The sequence below is a fragment of the Olea europaea genome, chromosome 20, assembly GCF_002742605.1.
Source record: "Olea europaea var. sylvestris chromosome 20, O_europaea_v1, whole genome shotgun sequence".
In the NCBI taxonomy this organism is placed as follows: Eukaryota; Viridiplantae; Streptophyta; class Magnoliopsida; order Lamiales; family Oleaceae; genus Olea; species Olea europaea.
The window spans coordinates 15776933-15797617 of record NC_036256.1 but is presented as its reverse complement, the minus strand read 5'-3'; the positions used below and the strand labels follow the sequence as shown (position 1 = coordinate 15797617).

The following is a 20685-nucleotide window of genomic DNA, read 5'->3' as shown; positions in this document are numbered from 1 at the left end:
TGGTGGCCCATCCGATTCATTTAAGACTGGGCCGGGGGGTATTAATGAATCAGACGGTTCCGACGGGTTGCTAATGGGTTATTTGCACACGTTATATGCCTCCGTTTAGTAGCAACTTTTCATATCAAAAAATTAAAAGTTTGATCGTTATTTAACTACTTCAACCATTATTTTTTACTTCTACACTTACAGGTGAGATTCATTTTTCTCTCAATCAATTCTCATAATCACTACTGAACATGCCATATTTAAGTCAATAGGATCGGACCATTACGCGATTCGCCAATTTTTGAACCGACTCGAGTGGTCCCATTCGGGATTAATAACACTACTTGAATGTTCAAGCTTTTAATTGGGCTTTATAAAAAAATTTCCCCTTCTAATCCATTTTTCAGATGGGCCTAGATCTAGTAAATAAATAAGAAAATTTATAAAATACTTAACTTTAGAGCTTTCTTTAAAAAAAAAAAAAAAGATTAAACTCTAACCTTAAGGGTCCCCCACTACCCCTGCCCTGGAGCATCGTGAGGGAGATAAATCGCAGGTTATGCCTCCAAGGGTATAGGGTGGAAGGCTGCTTGTACACTTGCACTTATCCAAGAGCCAAATCCATATTTCAGGATTCGAACCCTTGACGCAGCAGCCTCAAGCAAAGCTGGATTTCTCCACCCTCCCCTTTTACCACTTGGAGATGTGCCCTGGGGGCACTTTAGAGCTTTCTTTACTTTGATGGAAAATTGTCGCTAGGAGAATCTCTAAAATTATTTCCATATTGAAAGCTTGGTATAGGAATCCACGAAGAAACAATCCAAAACATTTTCTTAGTGTCAGTAAAAATTTGAATTATTTCTTGAATTTTTAACCGATTTCATGGTTGAGAACGAGAATTGAGTTCTATGAGATTTAATCTTTATTCTTTGACAACATAAAAAACCATTGTTCCATTCACTTGAATTTCTTCCATTTCATCGATTTTGTTATTACCTTTGACAAATTAATTGATTAACGAAAAATTCTTAAATCAAATGTTTGGCTATTTAATAAATTCAAAGTTTTTTATTTCTTTTGACAAAGTAATTGATTAATAAAAAAAATTCTTAAATCAAATGTTTGGATGTTTAATTAATTTAAAATTTTTATTTCTAATATTGTTCTCAAAATTATGATAATTTTAACTTATATTCTGATTTTTATCTTAATATAAAGAGAGGAATCATTAAATTGATTTGAACTAAGAAAAAAATTTGCGGCCATCCAAGCCAGTATAGAAGGGAGCGACTCATAAGAGCCATAATCGTACGTTGTTAAACATTCCGTCAAATGTCATAACGATCATATTTGACAACCATTAACGTCTACCTAAACAATCATTACGTGAAATTATCGTAATTCTACAAAATAGTAGTAGTCGAGTCAAAATTATTTGTTACATGTCAAGTAAACTTGTATCATATATATTTGTAGCAATTATATTGTATAGAATGAGGCAGAGTCACAATTATTTTTCTGTTAAACAGTCCATCCAAAATACAAAACGGTGACATGCAATTATATGGTACAAGGAGTAACATGTTCTACAACAAAAGTCACAACACACCTTTATTGTTTCTTCTAGCTACTACAATGTCTACCCATAATTTGTAGAGATTTCAATTGTTGATGACGTCGAACATTTTTTTTTAATGAGAAAATAACTAATTTTTTATATTGTAAGGATGGATTCAAAAGAAATAAACTATTTTTATCTATTTACTGATTAGTTCTTATATGAATATTCTAATCAAGGGAACCGATCAAATCGACTCCAATACATAAAATTCTAAAAAATATATGTATTTTGGAGTAGCCTGATTTTTGCAATTTTGTGAAATGTTTGTCATCGATTCAAATATAATGTTAATTATAGGAGTTATCAAAATTTTGGTAATAAATATATATCCATTACTTTGGGTTACAATGTTTAATACCTTGCACAAAACACAGTTTTAAATAAATTTGTATCAAAATTTTCCCATTTCTTAAAACATAATATTAATTATAGAAGTTATCAAAATTTTTGTAATAAATATGTATCCTCTTCTTTATGCTATGATGTTTAATAAACACTATTATAATAAAATAATTGTCCAAAATTATGCTTTTACATACGCGTTATATTAGTAAATCCACCACAATTATATTAATTCGCACAAAATATTACAACATTTGTTCATTTGTTTGAAAAAAAAAATATTTACTTATGAAGGTAATTAAAAAAATATATAAGAGGGATTAGAGGAGAGAGTTTCGAAAAGTTGAGATTTGTATAAGGACTAGTGGGATGAACGTGTGTTGCATGTTAATTGGTTAATGTTAAAACACAAGTGCATAAATTTGAAAGTAATTTTTTTGTAGATGTGAAATATATTCATAAGTTGGTTAAAATTGACTTGTCTTTCATCCATTTTCTTTGTATATATTTTATTCTTCGTACGAAAATTTGGCAATCATTTAAATTTATACCTGTTTTCGTTGGACTGTAGCACATAAATATTTCGATACTTCTAAGAATGAATATATTGGGTAAGAAGATTCCATTGCAAAATGAAAATAGAAACTAAAGGTAGAAGAGTTACAGAGACAACGTACATATAAAGTTTAGGTCAATAACTGCTCCATGAGTACTTAAAATATAACTGATATTTTACAGGTTATTTACAAATGCAGAAGCTATTTGCTAGCAGCATGTTACACTTAAAAGTCGAATGAGACGGAAAAGGACAAAAACCATTTCTAAATTGGGATTTCTCCAGTGATTAAACATCTCGTAAAAAACTCATCGACGAATTCATCGACTGCAATGCCTTTGCCAACATCATCATTTTTTTGGAATGTGAAGGACTGAAATCTAAGAATAACACACATTTGATCGAGGATGCATTAGAATCAAGCTGCATCAACCGTAGTGATCCTGAAGATGAGAACGAAAATCTTCATGACGACAATAATTAGGTCGTTGACATGGAGAAAGAGAGAGAGAGAGACATGATTGGTGGAGAAAATGTGAAACTATTTAAAAAATATAAAACATGGGTAATAGTATAACCATTGAACATATTGATGTCGTCTTTAACAGATGTGATCACACTCACGTACAGTCAATTTCTAAAGATCAACATGCCTACAGCAAATATCAACCTTTGCGTCCCTTGTATGTGGTTTTGCACTGAGAGCAAGACTGATTCCCATGGTTTCTCTCATATTCATAGCAAGGCCCGCAAACTGGAAATGCACAGACATCACAAGCAACAAATGGCTCACCATCAACAATCTACAAATCACAGTGCATGTGGAATAAAGAAGTTCATATTATGGGATTTTATAAAATCAACAGGTCATATTCAGTTGAAGGTCGGAAAAGTTAACTAAAGACCTTTAGAAGTTCAACCCTGAAGCATATTAAGCATCGCATGAATGTTAAAAATAACAATGCAGAAACTTTTCGTACTGACCTTCGTTTCTGCTTCAAATTCCATCATCACTTAGCTTGAATGAGAGCAATATATTTACAAGAAAACTTCAGTCAGATTTTGATACACTCCTACACCGGTTGCTGATTTCTGCAGATAATAACTCACAGCAAAACTAGGCAAACACGAGTATATGTAAAGGAAGACTTATATTCACTAACGGAAGAACTGTAGCACAATAAATTGTAAAAGAAACAGTGACAAAGTGTTCCTGCTATTAAAGGAATTCAACAGTAAAGAAATTGAAATAAACGAATGGGTATTTGGACATTCGAGAGGTCCAGTGCTCTCCTATGTGTTTCCACCAATTTTCTGCATGCCTTTTCTCTTCCCTCTGGCTCTGTTTTATAGATCTGGCTCCATAACAACTTTGCTAACAACTTTAGAGCCTCCCACATGCTGGTTGAGTATCTCTGAGTTGTTTTCCTTTTCTGCCCTTATGGTTTTCTTGCGTCTGTTGTATGTTAACTGAATAGGCGGCTTATCAGATTTCCACATGCCTGAATAAAACTCCAAAGCAAGGACTAAGTATATATTTTCTATATCAACTGTCCTCGAAAGCAGGAAAAAGACTACACTATCGGTAAAGAGTATGAATTGATAGATAGTACTCTTAAAATTATTAAAATTTGTGGCAATCGTAGTATAAGGACGGAGAGTATTATTAATTTCAAATTTTTTATTTGTCATTATCCATTTTGAATATTGCAAACCAAAGTTAAGTAAATTTGTGTTTTAAGATGAGATGTTAAAACCTGAGATAATTTCTTTGATTAACGACAGCCAAGAAGCAGGAAATTAGACATGACCAGCTGATGGAAGACATGGTCAAGTAGTATGCTAATAGTTTTTACCTTTTAACATGTAGAATACTGATGTCACCTGGACTAATAGGAGCAGTCCAAGAAAACAAAAGGGAACTAACTGATAAATTTTCTAAATAAACCAAACCACCAACCATACCAGCTCATACAATCATCTCACATGAAATGAGCAAAATGTGATAATGTATCCATTTAATGGAAAAGAATGCCTCATGCCAGTTAGCATATGGCATCATGGCATGCCACAAGTGAATAGTGGTTCTTATATTTTGATATATTCAGTTTAACTTTAAACAGCATTTTAGGATAACGTTTAATCTAAGATAAAATGAAGAGTACTTACTGGGACATAAAATCTACTTTATTTTTTTTTCTTTTTCTAAGATTAGCAAAACGTGCTCTAAAATGCAATCAGTACTCATCAATGCAGTCCACTGGTATACAATGATATGTGTTAGGAAGGATTTTTTTTTTCTTGACTTTCATTCGAAGCTGCAAATATAAAATTAGCAACTACTGAGTATAGAGGGGTAAATGTTGCTCGTGGTGTGTAAACTTTTAGTAAAACCTCAACTATGTCACTAAGCTTCATTTTAGTTTTTAATTTTACCAACATGTTTAAGGATGACTAAATGCCACATCCCACAGCCAAACACGCTACATCGAGTGAAAAATGAATTATAGGCTTAGATATACACATTTCATTCATCGATGGGGAACAAATCGGCCCCGCCATGGCTGCACATCACTGGTTGCAGGAGTAATACAGGAAAAAACTGCTACTGCCTGACCATTCAGGTTGCCATGCAAAGATACAGGTCAAAATTTGCCCCTTCCCAAATCAAATTTTCTATAAATCATCGATGCAGCGTCTTCATTTACCACATAATATATCGACAAAGCATATATCTGTTTGCCCAACCCGCTACCTTCACCATAATCACCACACTTGCACAGGCTTCTCATCTTCAAAGCCCAATCCTTACATTATCAGCACACACCCAAAACCATAAGTCTAAAATAAAAACCATCAGCCAGACACAATAGATATTCCCATTTGGCAGAAGATTGAAACATTACAGAATATTACTAATATTCAATCCAAATCATTAGACTGTCAATAAACCTAGTCTCAAGTTAATGTACGAAAGGAAAATGAAAATTGTACTGAAGCGAAAGACTTGCCCGAAATCCACAATTTCCTTACATCAATCATCGAACCAATACACGGGTTCTCAACAGGGAAAAAATGCAATGCAATGACAAATCATAGTTTAGAGCAGGAGAAGAAAAAATACCCGAACAAGGAATGAAACAACCTAGAATATATCAAAGGTGCCACGCGTTTTCCACAACGTGAAATTATACCGCAAGTGTACGGTGTCAAATTTTGTAATAGAGTATTGAAGTAAGAGTGTAGAACCCACAAGAATTGTAATTTAATTTTTTTACTAAGTATTATAATTGTGTAATTCGTACTTTATTCAGATGAACGGATGATTGAATGATTGTGTTAAACTAATGTAATGTAATTCGTCGTGACAAAGTTGATGAATGCAAATTATCAATATGAGAAGGCTTAGGGATTGATTTCACCTTACTCTCAATTATGATTTAACAATTTCCAATTATTCCACTTAATTTTCCCATATTTAAAAGTAAGAATCTTAATATATTCCTCTCCCCTCTCTCGAGTGTCAGCTAGAAAATAATCCTAGATTTCAATTCCAATATCTCTATTTCGAATTGAAAATCAAGAATTTATAAAAGTCCTGATTATTTTATGGAGTAAGCTTCACAGATTTTACATAAGTTTCACAGATTTTACACTTTCTCTCGAAACCCATAAAACCCATGTTGTGTCAATCTTATGATCACACCTAAATTTCCCTCTCTCGAGTGTCGAAATTGACTAGTATCTATTCATTCAATTATTGATCAAGTAATTAAAAGCATTAAAATCATGACACAATTAAATATACGTGGAAAAATCAAATAAATAATTATAAATTCATCAAACCATAATCTCGATTCGGCTACATCAAACCCCTAGATAATTTGTTTAGTTCATGATATAATAAATGAAAACCATATAAATTATAACAAATAATATAAGGAAAATGATAGAAAAAACTAGTTTTTTGGGTAGATCTTCAATCTTTTTCCTTGATGTTGTTCCTCCTTCCTTTTGGTGTCTTCAATTTTTGCCTCCTCCAAATTGTGTGGTTGAATCCTTCAATCTTACCCCCCCTTCAATTCCCCTAAAAATAGGGTTTTTGAATAGTATTTATAGTATGTTGGGGGGTCTTGAACGAAATAGGATTGAATTGGGCCAAGAAAAGAGTCCAAAAACATAAAAACTCGTTTTCCCGCATATCTGTCGCCTTGGCGCCCAATATGGGCGCTGCGGTGCCGCCTATTATGTTAATTTTCAGTCATATGGGTGCTGAGGCGCCCAAGATAGGCGCTACGGCGCCCGGTTCGGCCGAAATGGCAGACTGTACATCTTTCAATATTTTTAGTATAACTTTTGTATCCGATGTCCAATTGAGATGATTTAAAATGCATTAGAAAGCTAACTCGAAGGGCTACAACTTTGCTTCAGGCATCATTCCTCAACTTGATCATTTGCTATGATAAAATGGATCTCAATATGAGGCTGAAACATCGAAGCATAACTTTTCGGTTGGAAATTGATTTGTGATCATATTTTGACTGAATTTGATCCCTTTGACATCTTTTTTTTCATCCAATTGACTCCTAGCACTCTCGGGTCTTCATTACGAGGTTCAACACAACTTTTCAATATTTACGCTTTAGTCCCCAAACTTTGGATTTCTTACAATTTGGCCATTTTCTCCAATTTCGCCAATTTTTGCTTATTTCTTTCAATTTCATCAACCTACATCACAACATCAAAACACACATTAAAAAGCTCTAAAACACTCTCAAGGGTAGCAACATAACAATTAGGTGGCATAAATATAATGAGTGTAGAGCACTCATCAAATACCCCCAAACTTAATATTTTACTTGTCCTCGAGCAAACACAAACTAAAGAAAATAACAAACAAACTCACAAACTCAATTAAAACCTACAGAATCATGTAAGAACAATTTTTTTGCTAGATATCTTGCCTTTACAGCTCAGAATTAAAAACATAGCATTAATATCATGAATCACTTCAAAGTTATAATGCACAAGCTGAATTCTCACATATTCAATGCAAAAAGGATATGTGTGTGGAAAGTTAAGTGCAACGCTATACAATAGTAAATTGATCCAATTGCCAACCTTAAAAGTCAACTATTTACTTACTCCGCTCGTAACAATCACACACCTCCAAACTTATTTTCTTCTCACTTCCCACACGGTGTGATCTAAGGTTAATTTCTCGATACTAATTTCTTACACTACTCAAGTTTGGTTAGATTTTATTAATTGCGGTTCAACGTGTCCATAAATGAAGATTCTCCTATTTTTGACTGCTTCAATATCTAGGAATCAACTAAGTTACTAACCCCTCATCAAAAGGTTAATCCTCTCAAACAAGTGTTTAGAACTTAATCAATGCATGTGATGTCCCTTTTTTTATACAAATTTATTCTTTAATCACCCTTTGTACGGACGTCTCTACATTAAGCTTTTTAAATGACCACTATAGCGAGCTTTAAGCCGATAACTCTCAAATTAGACGACTTTAGGACATCACTTAATCACTCGAGTCATAAAGGCTACGAAGAGACGATTTACAATAAGATAATTATGATTGTCCTCATTGGGATTTTCTTTCTTTTTTCTTTTAACAATGATTAGTGCAATGCCCCTTATCAAACACATATTCTTGATAATTGACCTCTAATTTAAGGTTTTCACACAATTTTCATCCAATTAGTCTCAGACAGTCCACACAAAAAATTAGCAAACACGGAATCCACATTTATCTCCAAGTTTCCCTACAACATTGCAATCATCCAACCATCCTATGTTTGGTTTAATGATATAATAATGTTTAAAGGTTGTTTGGGTTTAGCATCTAAGTCCTCTAATTCAACTTATAAAAATGAATCAACCTACTCATGTATAACGCTACAATCAACTCATGTTCATAAATATTTTTCGTTTCACACAGATAAGCAAAAGTCTAACTCACACATATAACTTATCCATAATCTATAAACCAATACATGTTCTCAATGGTATACATCATTGCATGCAATGCTATCTAACTCACACAAGTATGTAAAACACAAAATAATTTTTATTTTTTTTGGTTTTTTAATAGTGCACACAAATAAAAAAAAATTTAAAATGCGCACAAATCACACAAAATACACAAAATAATAAAAAAAATATACGTAGGCAATTAGAAAATTTATGATACACCCCAAACTTAAACTAAACATTGTTCTCAATGTTAAATTAAAAGAAAATGAGGAAAACTTTCCTGAATTGTCTGAATTACCAATGATGGTCTGGTCTATGATGCTAGACTTGATTGATACTTCTTCTAATTTCTCCCCCAAACTTGATATTTATCCAGTTACTCTTCGTTAATTGGTTTGATTGTTCCGCAACGTCAAGTTCCTGAAAATTCAAAATGTAGATATTAAATTCATGGAACAAGTGTTACTTAGCTCGAACATCTAATAACAAAGTTGACTATTCAAAGACCTAAGGGAGACGAAGTATGGCTGATGAATTCCTAAATAAAAAACTTTGAAATAAAATAAACTCTCCTATAATTTAAAAGAAATAAAATAAGTGAAAATGTAAGAATGTTTGGGTTGCCTCCCAAGAAGCGCTTCTTTATAGTCACTAGCTTGACTCAACACAACGCCTATGGTGGATCCTCAGGTGGCACATTTCTCTTGTTTCTGAACTTTATCTTCGACTTTGTATTCTCCTTCATTGTAAGATGGCGAACAAACTTAGGCTGTTTTGATCCCGGTATGGCCTTTGAGACCTCTTTTGGTTTGACAATGTTTGGAGGTTTCAAAGGCATATCCACATAGTTCTCTTTTTTGTCAAGTGGGTCAGCTTCTTAGGCTAAGATGAAATCCACCGCATTCTTAGTTCCTAAGTCATTACTATCAGTAAATGCATCCTTTGCTGAGTAATTAATTGCCATGTATTATACTAACGAATCATAAAATAATTCTCCTTTTCCTCTGTTTCCTATAATTACTTTAGTTGATTGGATCATTTTGCAAGTGTCAACTTTTCCTTTTTCTGAGGCTTTCTTTTCTTGATGGATGTTGAAAGTTTCTTACTCTTCATTAACTCGTAGTGTCAACTTTCCTTTTTGCACATCAATTAATGCTCTTCCAGTAGTCGGGAAAGGTTGGCCAAGAATCAAATGTACTTTCTCATCCTCCTCCATGTCCAATACCACAAAGTCCACCGGAAAGATGAACTTATCAACCTTCGCCAACACATCTTCAATAATGCCCTTAGGATATGTGATCGATCGGTCCGCCAGTTGCAAGGTGAGGGTTGTGGGTTTCACTTCTCCAAGACCCAACTGTTTGAACACTGATAAGGGCATCAAGTTTATGTTAGCTCCAAGGTCACATAGTACCCTATCAAATGTGATACCACCAATATTGCACGGGATGTTGAAGCTGCCCGGATCTTTCAATTTGTGGGGGAGCTTCTTCTGAAGTATGGCACTACACTCCTCTGTTAGCTTAACAGTCTCAAATTCCTCCAACTTTCTCTTCTTCGACATCACTTCCTTTAAGAACTTGGCATAGTTAGGCATTTGGGCCAAGGTTTCTGCAAAGGGAATGTTGATGTGGATTTTCTTGAAGACCTCCAGAAACTTTGCGAATTTTTCATCAAACTCTTTCTTCAAATACCTCTGCAGGAATGGTAGTGAGGGCTTCAAGATAGGTGGGTTGTCTGAAAATGAAATTGAGTAAAGCTTATGAATCTTCTTTATTGCCTCTGCCTTAGTTTTCTGCCCTTCAGTTTGCTTTTCCCTTGCAAGTATAGGATCCGATGTAGGCACCCCAACCTCTCTAAGCTTGCATTCTTCAACTGCTTTACCACTCCTTAAGGTGATAGCATTGCAGTGTTCCCATGGGTTAACCTCTGTGTCACTGGGAAATTGTCCTTTCTGTTGAGACTGTATTGCAGTTGCTATCTGACCAATCTGTACTTCCAAATTCTTCATTGCAGCCCCCAAGTTGGTCATATGAGTCTCAATGTTGTCAAGTCTTACCTCATCTTTGTTGAACCTCGATCTGGTCTCTAAAATGAAGGTTCCTAAAATATCCTCCAATGATGGCTTTCGCTCAAACGCTTGATTATTGAACCCCTGATAGTAGTTATTTCCTAAGTAGTTTTCCCTTTGATTGAAGTTTTGATCGTTCACATACTGAAGTTTTTCATTCTCCCTTTCAGCTTTCTGGTATGTAGTGGATGTAGCCATTATATATTCTGATTTCTTTTGCGTTCCATGTGAAATCAATGCAGCTATTTGATTAGTGAGAGATGACATTTGAGCTGCAAGGGCAGCAATAGGATCCACTTCATAAAGGCTAGCAACTTTCTTTGCACTTGCATGCTCACACGGCCACCGATAGCTATTAGTAGCTATCTCATCCAATAATGCATAAGCCTCATTTGGAATTTTTGAATAATAATGCACCTCCTGCTGTAAAATCTACCACTGTCTGTGTCTGACCATTCAAATCGTTGTAGAATGTTTGTATCTACAACCAATCCGGGTAACCATGCTGAGGACATCTTCTAGATCTTTATATCTCTCTCATGCCTAATAGAACGGTTCAAAGTCTGACTGTCGGAACTGCCCAATTTCACTCCGCTCCGCAATTGCGCTGCCTTCGAAGGTGGAAAAATTTTTGTAAGAAACTTCTGTGCTAACCCCTTCCAAGTTGTGATGGATCCATACTGCAATGATTGGAACCATGCCTTGGCTTTGTCTCTTGGGGAAAAGGAAAATAGACAGAGTCGGATTGCATCTTCAGTAATACCATTCATTTTCACGATATCAAAGATTTCTAGAAAGGACCCCAGATGAGCATTTGGGTATTCTGTTGGAGCTTCCCCAAACTGATTTTGCTACACCATGTGTATAAGTCCCGGCTTCAGTTCAAAGTTGTTAGCAGCAATAGCTGGACGTGCAATATCGGAGTAATTTTCATTGACAACTGGTCTGATGTAGTCCCTTATAGCCTGTTGTTGACCATTCTGATTGTTCTGATTCACTATTGGTAGATCTTGTTCGGCCATTACTTCACGGTTGTGTCTCTGAATACCCCATAGAAATCTGAAGGTTCGTTCTGGTTCAGGATCAACGGGTAGTAGTCCAACACTCCTCGATCTTCGCATAAACCTGAAACATGTGTTGCAAAATAATTTAAAAAGAAAAAAAATCTAAATTAAAATAGAAATTACTTGGTAATAATGTTAGCAAAAAATAAATTTTACAATCCCCGGCAACGGCGCCAAAAACTTGCCACGCGTTTTTCACAACATGAAATTATACCGAAAGTGTATGGTGTCAAGTTTTGTAATATAGTATTGAAGTAAGAGTGTAGAACCCACAAGGATTGTGATTTAATTTTTTTACTAAGTATTATAATTGTGTAATTCCTACTTTATTCAAATGAACGGATGATTGAATGATTGTGTTAAACTAATGTAATGTGATTCGTTGTGACAAAGTCGATGAATGGAAATTATCAATATGAGAAGGCCAGGGATTGATTTCACCTTACTTTCAATTATGATTTAACGATTTCCAATTATTCCATTTCATTTTCCCATATTTAAAAGCAAGAATCCTAATATATTCCTCTCCCCTCTCTCGAGTGCCGGCTAGGAAATAATCCTAGATTTCAATTCCAATATCTCTATTCCGAATTGAAAATCAAGAATTTATAAAAGTCCCGATTCTTTTATGGAGTAAGCTTCACAAATTTTACACTTTCTCTCGAAACCCATAAAATCTATGTCGTATCAATCTTATGATCATGCCTAAATTTCTCTCTCTCGAGTGCCGGAATTGACTAGCATCTATTCATTCAATTATTGATCAAGTAATTAAAAGCATTAAAATCATAACACAATTAAATATATGTGGAAAAACCAAAGAAATAATTATAAAATCATCAAACCATAATCTCGATTCGGCTACATCAAACCCCTAGATAATTTGTTTAATTCATGATATAATAAATAAAAATCATATAAATTATAAGAAACAACATAAGGAAAATGATAGAAAAAACTAGTCTTTTGGGTAGATCTTCTTCCTTGATGTTGTTTCTAATTTCTTTTGGTGTGTTCAATTTTTGCCTCCAAATTGTGTGGTTGAATCCTTCAATCTTGCCCCCCTTCAATTTCCCTAAAAATAAGGTTTTTGAATGGTATTTATAGTATGTTGGGGGTTTTGGACAAAATAGGATTGAATTGGGCTAAGAAAAGAATCCAAAAACATAAAAATGCGTTTTCTCGGATATCCGTCGCCTCGACGCCCAATATGGGCGCTACAGCGCCACCTATTCTGTTAATTTTCAGTCATATGGGCGCTGAAGCGCCCAAGATAGGTGCTACAACGCCCGGTTCTGCCGAAATGGCAAACTGTACATCTTTTAGTGTTTTTAGTATAACTTTTGCATCCGATGTCCGAATGAGATGATTCAAGATGCATTGGAAAGCTAACTCGAAGGGCTACAACTTTTATTCAGGTATCATTCCTCAAATTGATCATTTTCTATGATAAAAATGGATCTCAATATGAGGCTGAAACTGCGAAGCATAACTTTTCGGTTGGAAATTGATTTGTGATCATATTTTGACTAAATTTGATCCCTTTAACACCTTTTTTTATCCAATTGACTCCTAGCACTCTCGGATCTTCATTGCGAGGTTCAACACAATTTTTCAATATTTGCACTTTAGTCCCCGAACTTTGGATCTCTTACAATTTAGCCATTTTCTCCAATTTTGCCAATTTCTGCTTATTTCTTTCAATTTCATCAACCTACATCACAACATCAAGACACACATTAAAAAGCTCGAAAACACTCTCAAGGGTAGCAAAATAACAAACTATGTGGCATAATATCATGAATATAGAGCACTCATCAAAAGGAAAATGAAGCTGCACTGAATAGAAAGACTTGGCAAAAATACTCATTTCCCTTACATCGATCGTCGAACCAATAGACGGGTATCAAACATCCAAAAAGTGCAAGCCGAAAAGAAATACCTTCTTCAAGAAAAATGGACAAAGCGAACGGCACTATGGTTAAGCAAATGTCTTATCCTTTTACAGGTTACACAAATGAAATGAAACAAAATGGGTAACACCTGACACAATTTAAAAAAAAAAGGGCATGTTGACTGTTAAGGGAATATAATTTCACATCGGTAAAAATACCGAAATAATGACTAATATATAAAGGATTGGGACACTCCTCTTAATAAAGTTGATCTTATTAAGATGGACCCCAAATCTTAACATGGTATCAGAGCCCATTAAACTCCAACGAGCGATTCGATCCGATTAAGTCTCTAAAAATGAGTACACGAATTTCAAGATTGTTCTGCTCAAATGAGCCACCATCTTGCGGGGGCATGTTAAGGGAATATAATTTCACATCGGTAAAAATACCGAAATAATGACAAATATATAAAGGATTGGGACACTCCTCTTAATAAGGTTGATCTTATTAAGATAGACCCCAAATCTTAACTTCCGCCATGACTTCTCCGGTTGTCTCTCACCCCACTGGTGGTCAAACTTCTGAACAACATTTAATCTCTATAAACACTAGCCAATTACAGCGCCTCACCACCTCCAGCTACCCAACCTGGCGTGCTACTTTCTCTTCCCTCCTCTTTGGGTACGATATTATGGGGTATCTTGATGGAACCCTCTCATGTCCAGCTATACCCACCAAAACCACTTCGGCAAATGATGTTGCTGCCTATACTCGCTGGTTTAGACAGGATCAGCTTCTCTTGAATTCCATCTTGGCTTCTGTTTCGGAACAAATTACTCCTCTTATTGCTTCAGCAGAAACCTCCCGTGACGCTTGGGACAAGCTTTCTCGCTTATATGCCAACAAGTCACGAACACGCGTCATGCAACTTAAAGAGGCACTCACTCTCATGCAACGTGGTGACAAACCCATTACTGACTATCTCCACAGTATCAAATGCATTGTGGATGAATTGGCTCTCATTGATACTCCTCTATCTAATGATGATATTACACTCTATGTCTTGCATGGACTAGGTCCTGATTATCGTGACATTGTTGCTCCTATCCGCACTCGCACCACTTCTTTGACATTCGAAGAATTGCACGACATGTTAGTTGGTCATGAAACATATCTCAAGCGCCTTGAATCTGCCACCAATACGCTGATTGTTACAGCGAACCCAGCAACACATGGCAATTGCTCCTATCGTGGCCATCGCAAAAAATTCACTCGTGGCACTTCATCGAGTCAGACCCGACTCCACTCATCCCGTGATGGTTTTCGCAAGCCCAAGTGCCAATATTATGATACTCTTGGCCACACTGCTAAATCTTGTCCAAAGCTATCTACCTCGACCTCTGGTGCGGCCAACTTCGTTGGTAAGTCACTTGCTAAAGAGAAGAAATGGTTGGTTGACTCTGGTGCTTCTCACAACATCACATCTGATTTGTCTAACCTCTCCATCCACTCTGAGTATGATGGCACTGATGAAGTAGTAATTGGTGATGGTAAAGGTTTATCAGTTACTCATGTTGGCTCTCTTGGCCTATCTTATCTCTTGTGTTCATTTCATATTACCAATACTTTATGTGTTCCTGAAATGCATAAGAATCTCATATCTGTGCATCATTTTACCAAGTCCAATAATGTACTAATTGAATTTCATCCTGATTATTTTTTTGTGAAGGATCGGACCACGGGGGCGATACTGCTACGCGGTGATTGTGAAAATGGTGTCTATCCTCTTCCGCCTCTAGCCAAAACACAGTCATCAATTATTGCCAATTTGGGTGAGCGTACCTCCATCGACACTTGGCATCGTCGTTTGGGTCATCCTGCTCAAAAAATTGTTTCTCACATTGTTAAACAATTTTCACTTCCTTTACGTAATTCTGTTCCACCGAATCATTGTACCTCATGTCGTCTCAATAAAAGTCATAAATTACCTTTTGGTACTAGCTCCATTGTAAGTCATAATCCTCTTGAATATATTTTTTTCGATGTTTGGGGTCCCACACAAATTCAATCCTCTGATGGATATCGCTATTATGTAATCTTTATTGACCACTATACTCGCTACTGTTGGTTTTTTCCCATGCACCAAAAATCTGATGTCTATCAAATTTTCACTCACCTAAAACCTGTGTTGGAAAAGCAATTTGATCATCCAATTAAAAATTTCTACTCAGATAATGGTGGTGAATATATCAAGTTAAAGACATATTTTCTAAATCATGGGATCAGCCACCTTACCACTCCACCTCACACACCCCAACATAATGGCATCTCAGAGAGACGACATCGACATATTGTTGAAACCGGAATGACCCTCCTTACGCAAGTTGCCTTACCCACTACATATTGGCCTTATGCTTTTCAAACAGCTGTGTACCTCATCCATAGACTCCCATCCCTAGCCCTAAAATATAGTTCACCTTATGAACGTTTGTTTGGGACATCACCAAATTATCTCAAATTATGGACATTTGGTTGCTTATGTTTTCCTTGGCTTAAACCCTATACTGGTCATAAGCTAGACTCCAAATCTCGTGCCTGTATTTTTCTTAGATACTCTACCTCTCAGAGTGCATATAAGTGTTTAGATTTAGCAACATCTCGACTTTATCTTTCCAGCCATGTACAATTCAACGAAAATGAATTCCCTTCTCTCTGCTTTAAGCCACCTTCTGAGCCTATCCACATGAGTCCACCCACTGTGGTCTCGCCCCACCTATCTATTATTCCAATAGATATGCCCAACCTATCATCTAATCCTATTGTTGAGTCCTCCCCAAACCTAACTCGTTCACATCACTCTCAGCAGCAGCCCTTGGATCCGAGTCCTTCGCAGACTACATTAGCCACTTCTCTGGATAGTAACCCAAGTGCTACATCTGGCCCATCAGAATCTGCTGCACCGGTCTGTACTCATGGCATGATTACACGAGCCATGAATAATATCTACCGACCCAAGCAGATATACCAAGTGTCTAAACATTCACTGCCACCTGCTCTTGAGCCCACTTGTGTATCACAGGCCATGAAGGATCCTCTTTGGCGCCAGGCTATGAGTGAGGAATTCACTTCCCTATTGAAACATGGAACTTGGACCCTTGTCGAGAAACTTCATCATCATAATCCCATTGGTTGCAAATGGGTGTATCACATCAAACGAAAACCAGATGGCAATATTGATCGTTATAAGGCCAGATTAGTGGCTAAAGGGTTCCACCAACGACTTGGTTTGGATTATAAAGAAACTTTTTTCTCCTGTAGTCAAACCAGCTACAATCCGCGCGCTACTTACTCTTGTCGTGTCTAGGGGTTGGCCTCTTCGTCAACTAGATGTCAACAATGCATTTCTCCATGGCACTTTGACTGAGGAAGTTTACATGGCACAACCAGCTGGTTTTGTTGACCTCAATGCACCTCATCATATATGCAAGCTTCATCGCTCTCTCTATGGACTCAAACAAGCCCCTCGGGCTTGGTATCATGCATTAAGTGATTGTCTCACAAAAATGGGGTTTTCTCAATCTAAAGCCGACTCCTCCTTATTTATATATCATATGGATGATCTAACTGCATATTTTCTCATTTATGTGGATGATCTCATTCTCACAGGAAATTCCAGCACTTTTATCCAGCAGGTTGTCACTTCTTTGGGCAAGGCCTTTTCTCTCAAAGATCTTGGCCCATTAAGTTTCTTTTTGGGTGTTGAAGTTATCCCCACCACAGATGGTATATTTTCATCTCAGCATAAGTATATTAGGGAATTACTCTCTAAAACAGGTCTTGACAATGCGAAAGAGATTTTGACCCCAATGTCTACCTCTAATGTTCTCCGCCTGGATGATGGCACAACCTCTGTTGATTGCACGTAGTATCGTCGAATTATTGGTTCACTTCAATATCTATCTCTTACGAGACCTGACATTGCTTTCCCGATTTCTCGCCTTGCTCAATTTATGCATAGACCAACGGTGACACATTGGACAGCAGCTAAACGGTTATTGCGATACCTCAAAGCGACTCTTTATCATGGTCTACGGCTTCGCAAAACTAAAGGTCTTCATCTCACTGCATACTCCGATGCTGATTGGGCAGGCAATATGGATGACCGAACTTCCACTTCAGCCTACATCATTTATCTTGGCAACAATCCTATATCCTGGAGCACACGAAAACAGCACGCTGTTGTGCGCTCCTCCACCGAAGCTGAATATCTTGCTCTTGCGACTACTGCTTCGAAAATAGCATGGCTTACTTCTCTCTTTCAAGAACTACATGTGACTCTCCCTGCTGTACCAAAATTATACTGTGACAATATTGGTGTCACTCAGCTCAGCTTAAATCCTATTCAACATTCCCGCATGAAGCATATTGCCATTGATATTCATTTTGTTCGGGACTATGTTAACAAAGGCCTGCTCAATGTATCTCATATATCTACCCGTGATCAACTTGCGGATCTCATGACGAAGGCTCTTTCAAAGACTCGCTTTCAAGAGCTTCGCACCAAGATTGGTGTTGCCGATGGAAGCACCGTCTTGCGGGGGCGTGAAAAGGATCCTTAATCTTAGCCCTATAATCTTGGTCAGACTACCAATCTACAGGAGCAAATCGTGGACTGTTAATCTCATCTCTAAAATCATGGATAATCAACCAATCTACAACCACAAATCATGGAGACAATTGCTGTAAATTTGCTGCCATTCCTTGTATATTGATTCACTATTAATAGGCTTTCTAGTATAGCTTTTTTGGTTTATGTATATATATAGCTTGCTGCCCTCATTGCAATTTGTGTACAAAAGCCAAACAATTGTAATACACAAAGTATTTTTCTTATAGCAGAACATCTGTCCTTCTTTATCATTTGTTCTTCTTTATTAACAATAGGAAATTGCGAAGGGTGTCCAGTAGAGATAGTAGCATTTCCTAGCCTCTTTTATAACATGGTGAAGTGAAGTGATTATGTTGACGATGAATAGGAATTTAAGAACCGACAAAAATCTTTATTTTCCATTTCAAAGCTGAGTAATCATTGGCACACTTTGTAATTGTCATTTTTAGTTAGTTGTACATATACAATCAATATCAACTGCATCAATGTTAAAACTATATTCACAAAATATATATGAGTCTCAACCATCAACATATCTCGCTTTTCCCTCTCTGTCCATGTTAAATTATATTCTCCCTTAAATTCTAGAAATCTCTAGTGAAGAGTTGATTTGTCTCACCAATTGGTAATATGATAGAACCTACCGCTAGTCTATTATATCCACAAGAAAAGTACCTTAAGAGAATTATTATAAAGGGCAAATCATGGCAGCACATGAAACCAAAGAAAAAACTATTTATTCATCCTAGGCATCTCATCAAATTAAGCAACCAAATTCTACCAAGAGATTGTTTTTATTTAACCAAATCAAATCATAAAAAACCAAACAAAACCTGACATTAACTGATGCAAAACTCACCATAATAATGCGAAGGTAAAAAAAACTCTTAATTAACCAATCTTTATCACACCCATATAGCTAAGAAAAACTCATGCATCCACCAATTATAAAATCAGCAGCTGAAAAGTCAAAATTACCCCATGAGATTTATGCGAGGGCAAAGGCTAAGCTCGACGAATAACTCATACGTACGTATAGCCCACCAGCGGAAGTAGGAGATTCCTAATTTTTGGTCCGTCCGTGGAGAACACAATCGACAGAGGTGGGAGTGGAATTTGTGTGTTAAATGTTAGGTAATTGATTTTAAAAAAAAAAAAAACTGGAGGATTTCTATTGCAAATAATAAAGGGTAGTTATTGTATGAAATACTTCTAATTAAAATTGAGAGCAGAATCCTTACAAAATTTGGTCTCCAATTTACAGTCAGTTTTGGAGTCTTGCATATGAAGGAATCCTTGTTGAGTTAAATAAGTCTTGTTTGAGTTTAAATTAAACTCTTCCACTTGTTATTGATCCTATAAGTCGTGGACGTATTTCATTATTTTGGGTGCGGTCAGAGAGTTGATTTGAGAGAAAAATATTGTGAGCCTAGTATCTTGAAACTTTTTGCACATTGGGTAGAAAAGTAGGTATGGTAAAGCTCGATTTTATTTTTCTTTCTTTCTAATACTTTGAGATTTGGTTGGTGAGTGAAATTCTATATTGGCATCCACCTTACTTGCATCCACCTTCAACATTGGCCAAAGTTAGCTACTTTTATATTGTAGTGAAGTAAATAGAAGATGTGATAGTAACACAACACCCTCTGGTGCAAGAGTGAATTCGCATCACGGTAAAAATTAAGAGAAAATGTACGAATATAAACAAATTAAAATTAGATGATTTTCAAATTCTGTCCACCAATTTTGCATACGTGATAGTAACACAACACACTCTTGGTGCAAAAGAGAATTCGTGTCACAATAAAGATTATGAGAAAATGTACGGATATAAACAAATTAAAATTAGATGATTCTCAAATTTTGTTCACCAATTTTGCACTAGTATTCAATTTCATCCTTAATTTAAAAACTACGTATTCAATTTTATCATTAATCTATATGTTAATTTCATAATAATTTAACCCCATTTGTTAAAAAAAAAAGTGTATTTTGAAATAGTGATTTCTTGGAGAAAATTTTGATTTACGTACAAAATTATTTTATTAGATAATGTGTTGTTGAAAATAAATTTTAAAAAAAAATAAGTTTTTGAAATAGTGGGCTCAGACAAGGGTTTACTTTGCCCCATTTTGGCCCCCCATTTTCGGAAAATGAAAATGGTGGGAATAGTATTTTTATGAAAAATGAGTTGTTGAAAAAGAAGGAAAAGTTTTCGATTTATGTTAAACATTATTTTATGGAAGATTGTGTGGTTGAAAATAGAAAAAAGAAAAATGGAATGTAATGTATTGAATTTAATGGGGGCCAAACGAGGGCTTATTAAATATAGTTATTTGAAATCATATGTAATTGTTGAGTGTTCATGAAAAATAAACTATTTTAAATTTCAAAAGGCATTAATATTTAAATATATGAAAAGTAAATAACTAATTAACATCAAATTAATTTTGTTTTAGTTTAGATTTAAAATATACACTAA

The 20685-nt window shown here is 35.7% G+C and overlaps 1 protein-coding gene across 1 annotated transcript; it reads right to left on the bottom strand.

Annotated features, from left to right (window-relative positions):
* Nucleotides 1–9603: 9603 nt before the first annotated feature.
* On the bottom strand, nucleotides 9604–11087 carry LOC111369115. The gene is made up of 2 exons (XM_022990597.1): nucleotides 10990–11087; nucleotides 9604–10924 (listed from the first exon to the last, which is right to left on the bottom strand). Exons 1-2 carry the CDS (start codon nucleotides 11085–11087, stop codon nucleotides 9604–9606), a joined length of 1419 nt encoding a protein of 472 aa, XP_022846365.1.
* Between the last annotated feature and the right edge of the window lie 9598 nt (nucleotides 11088–20685).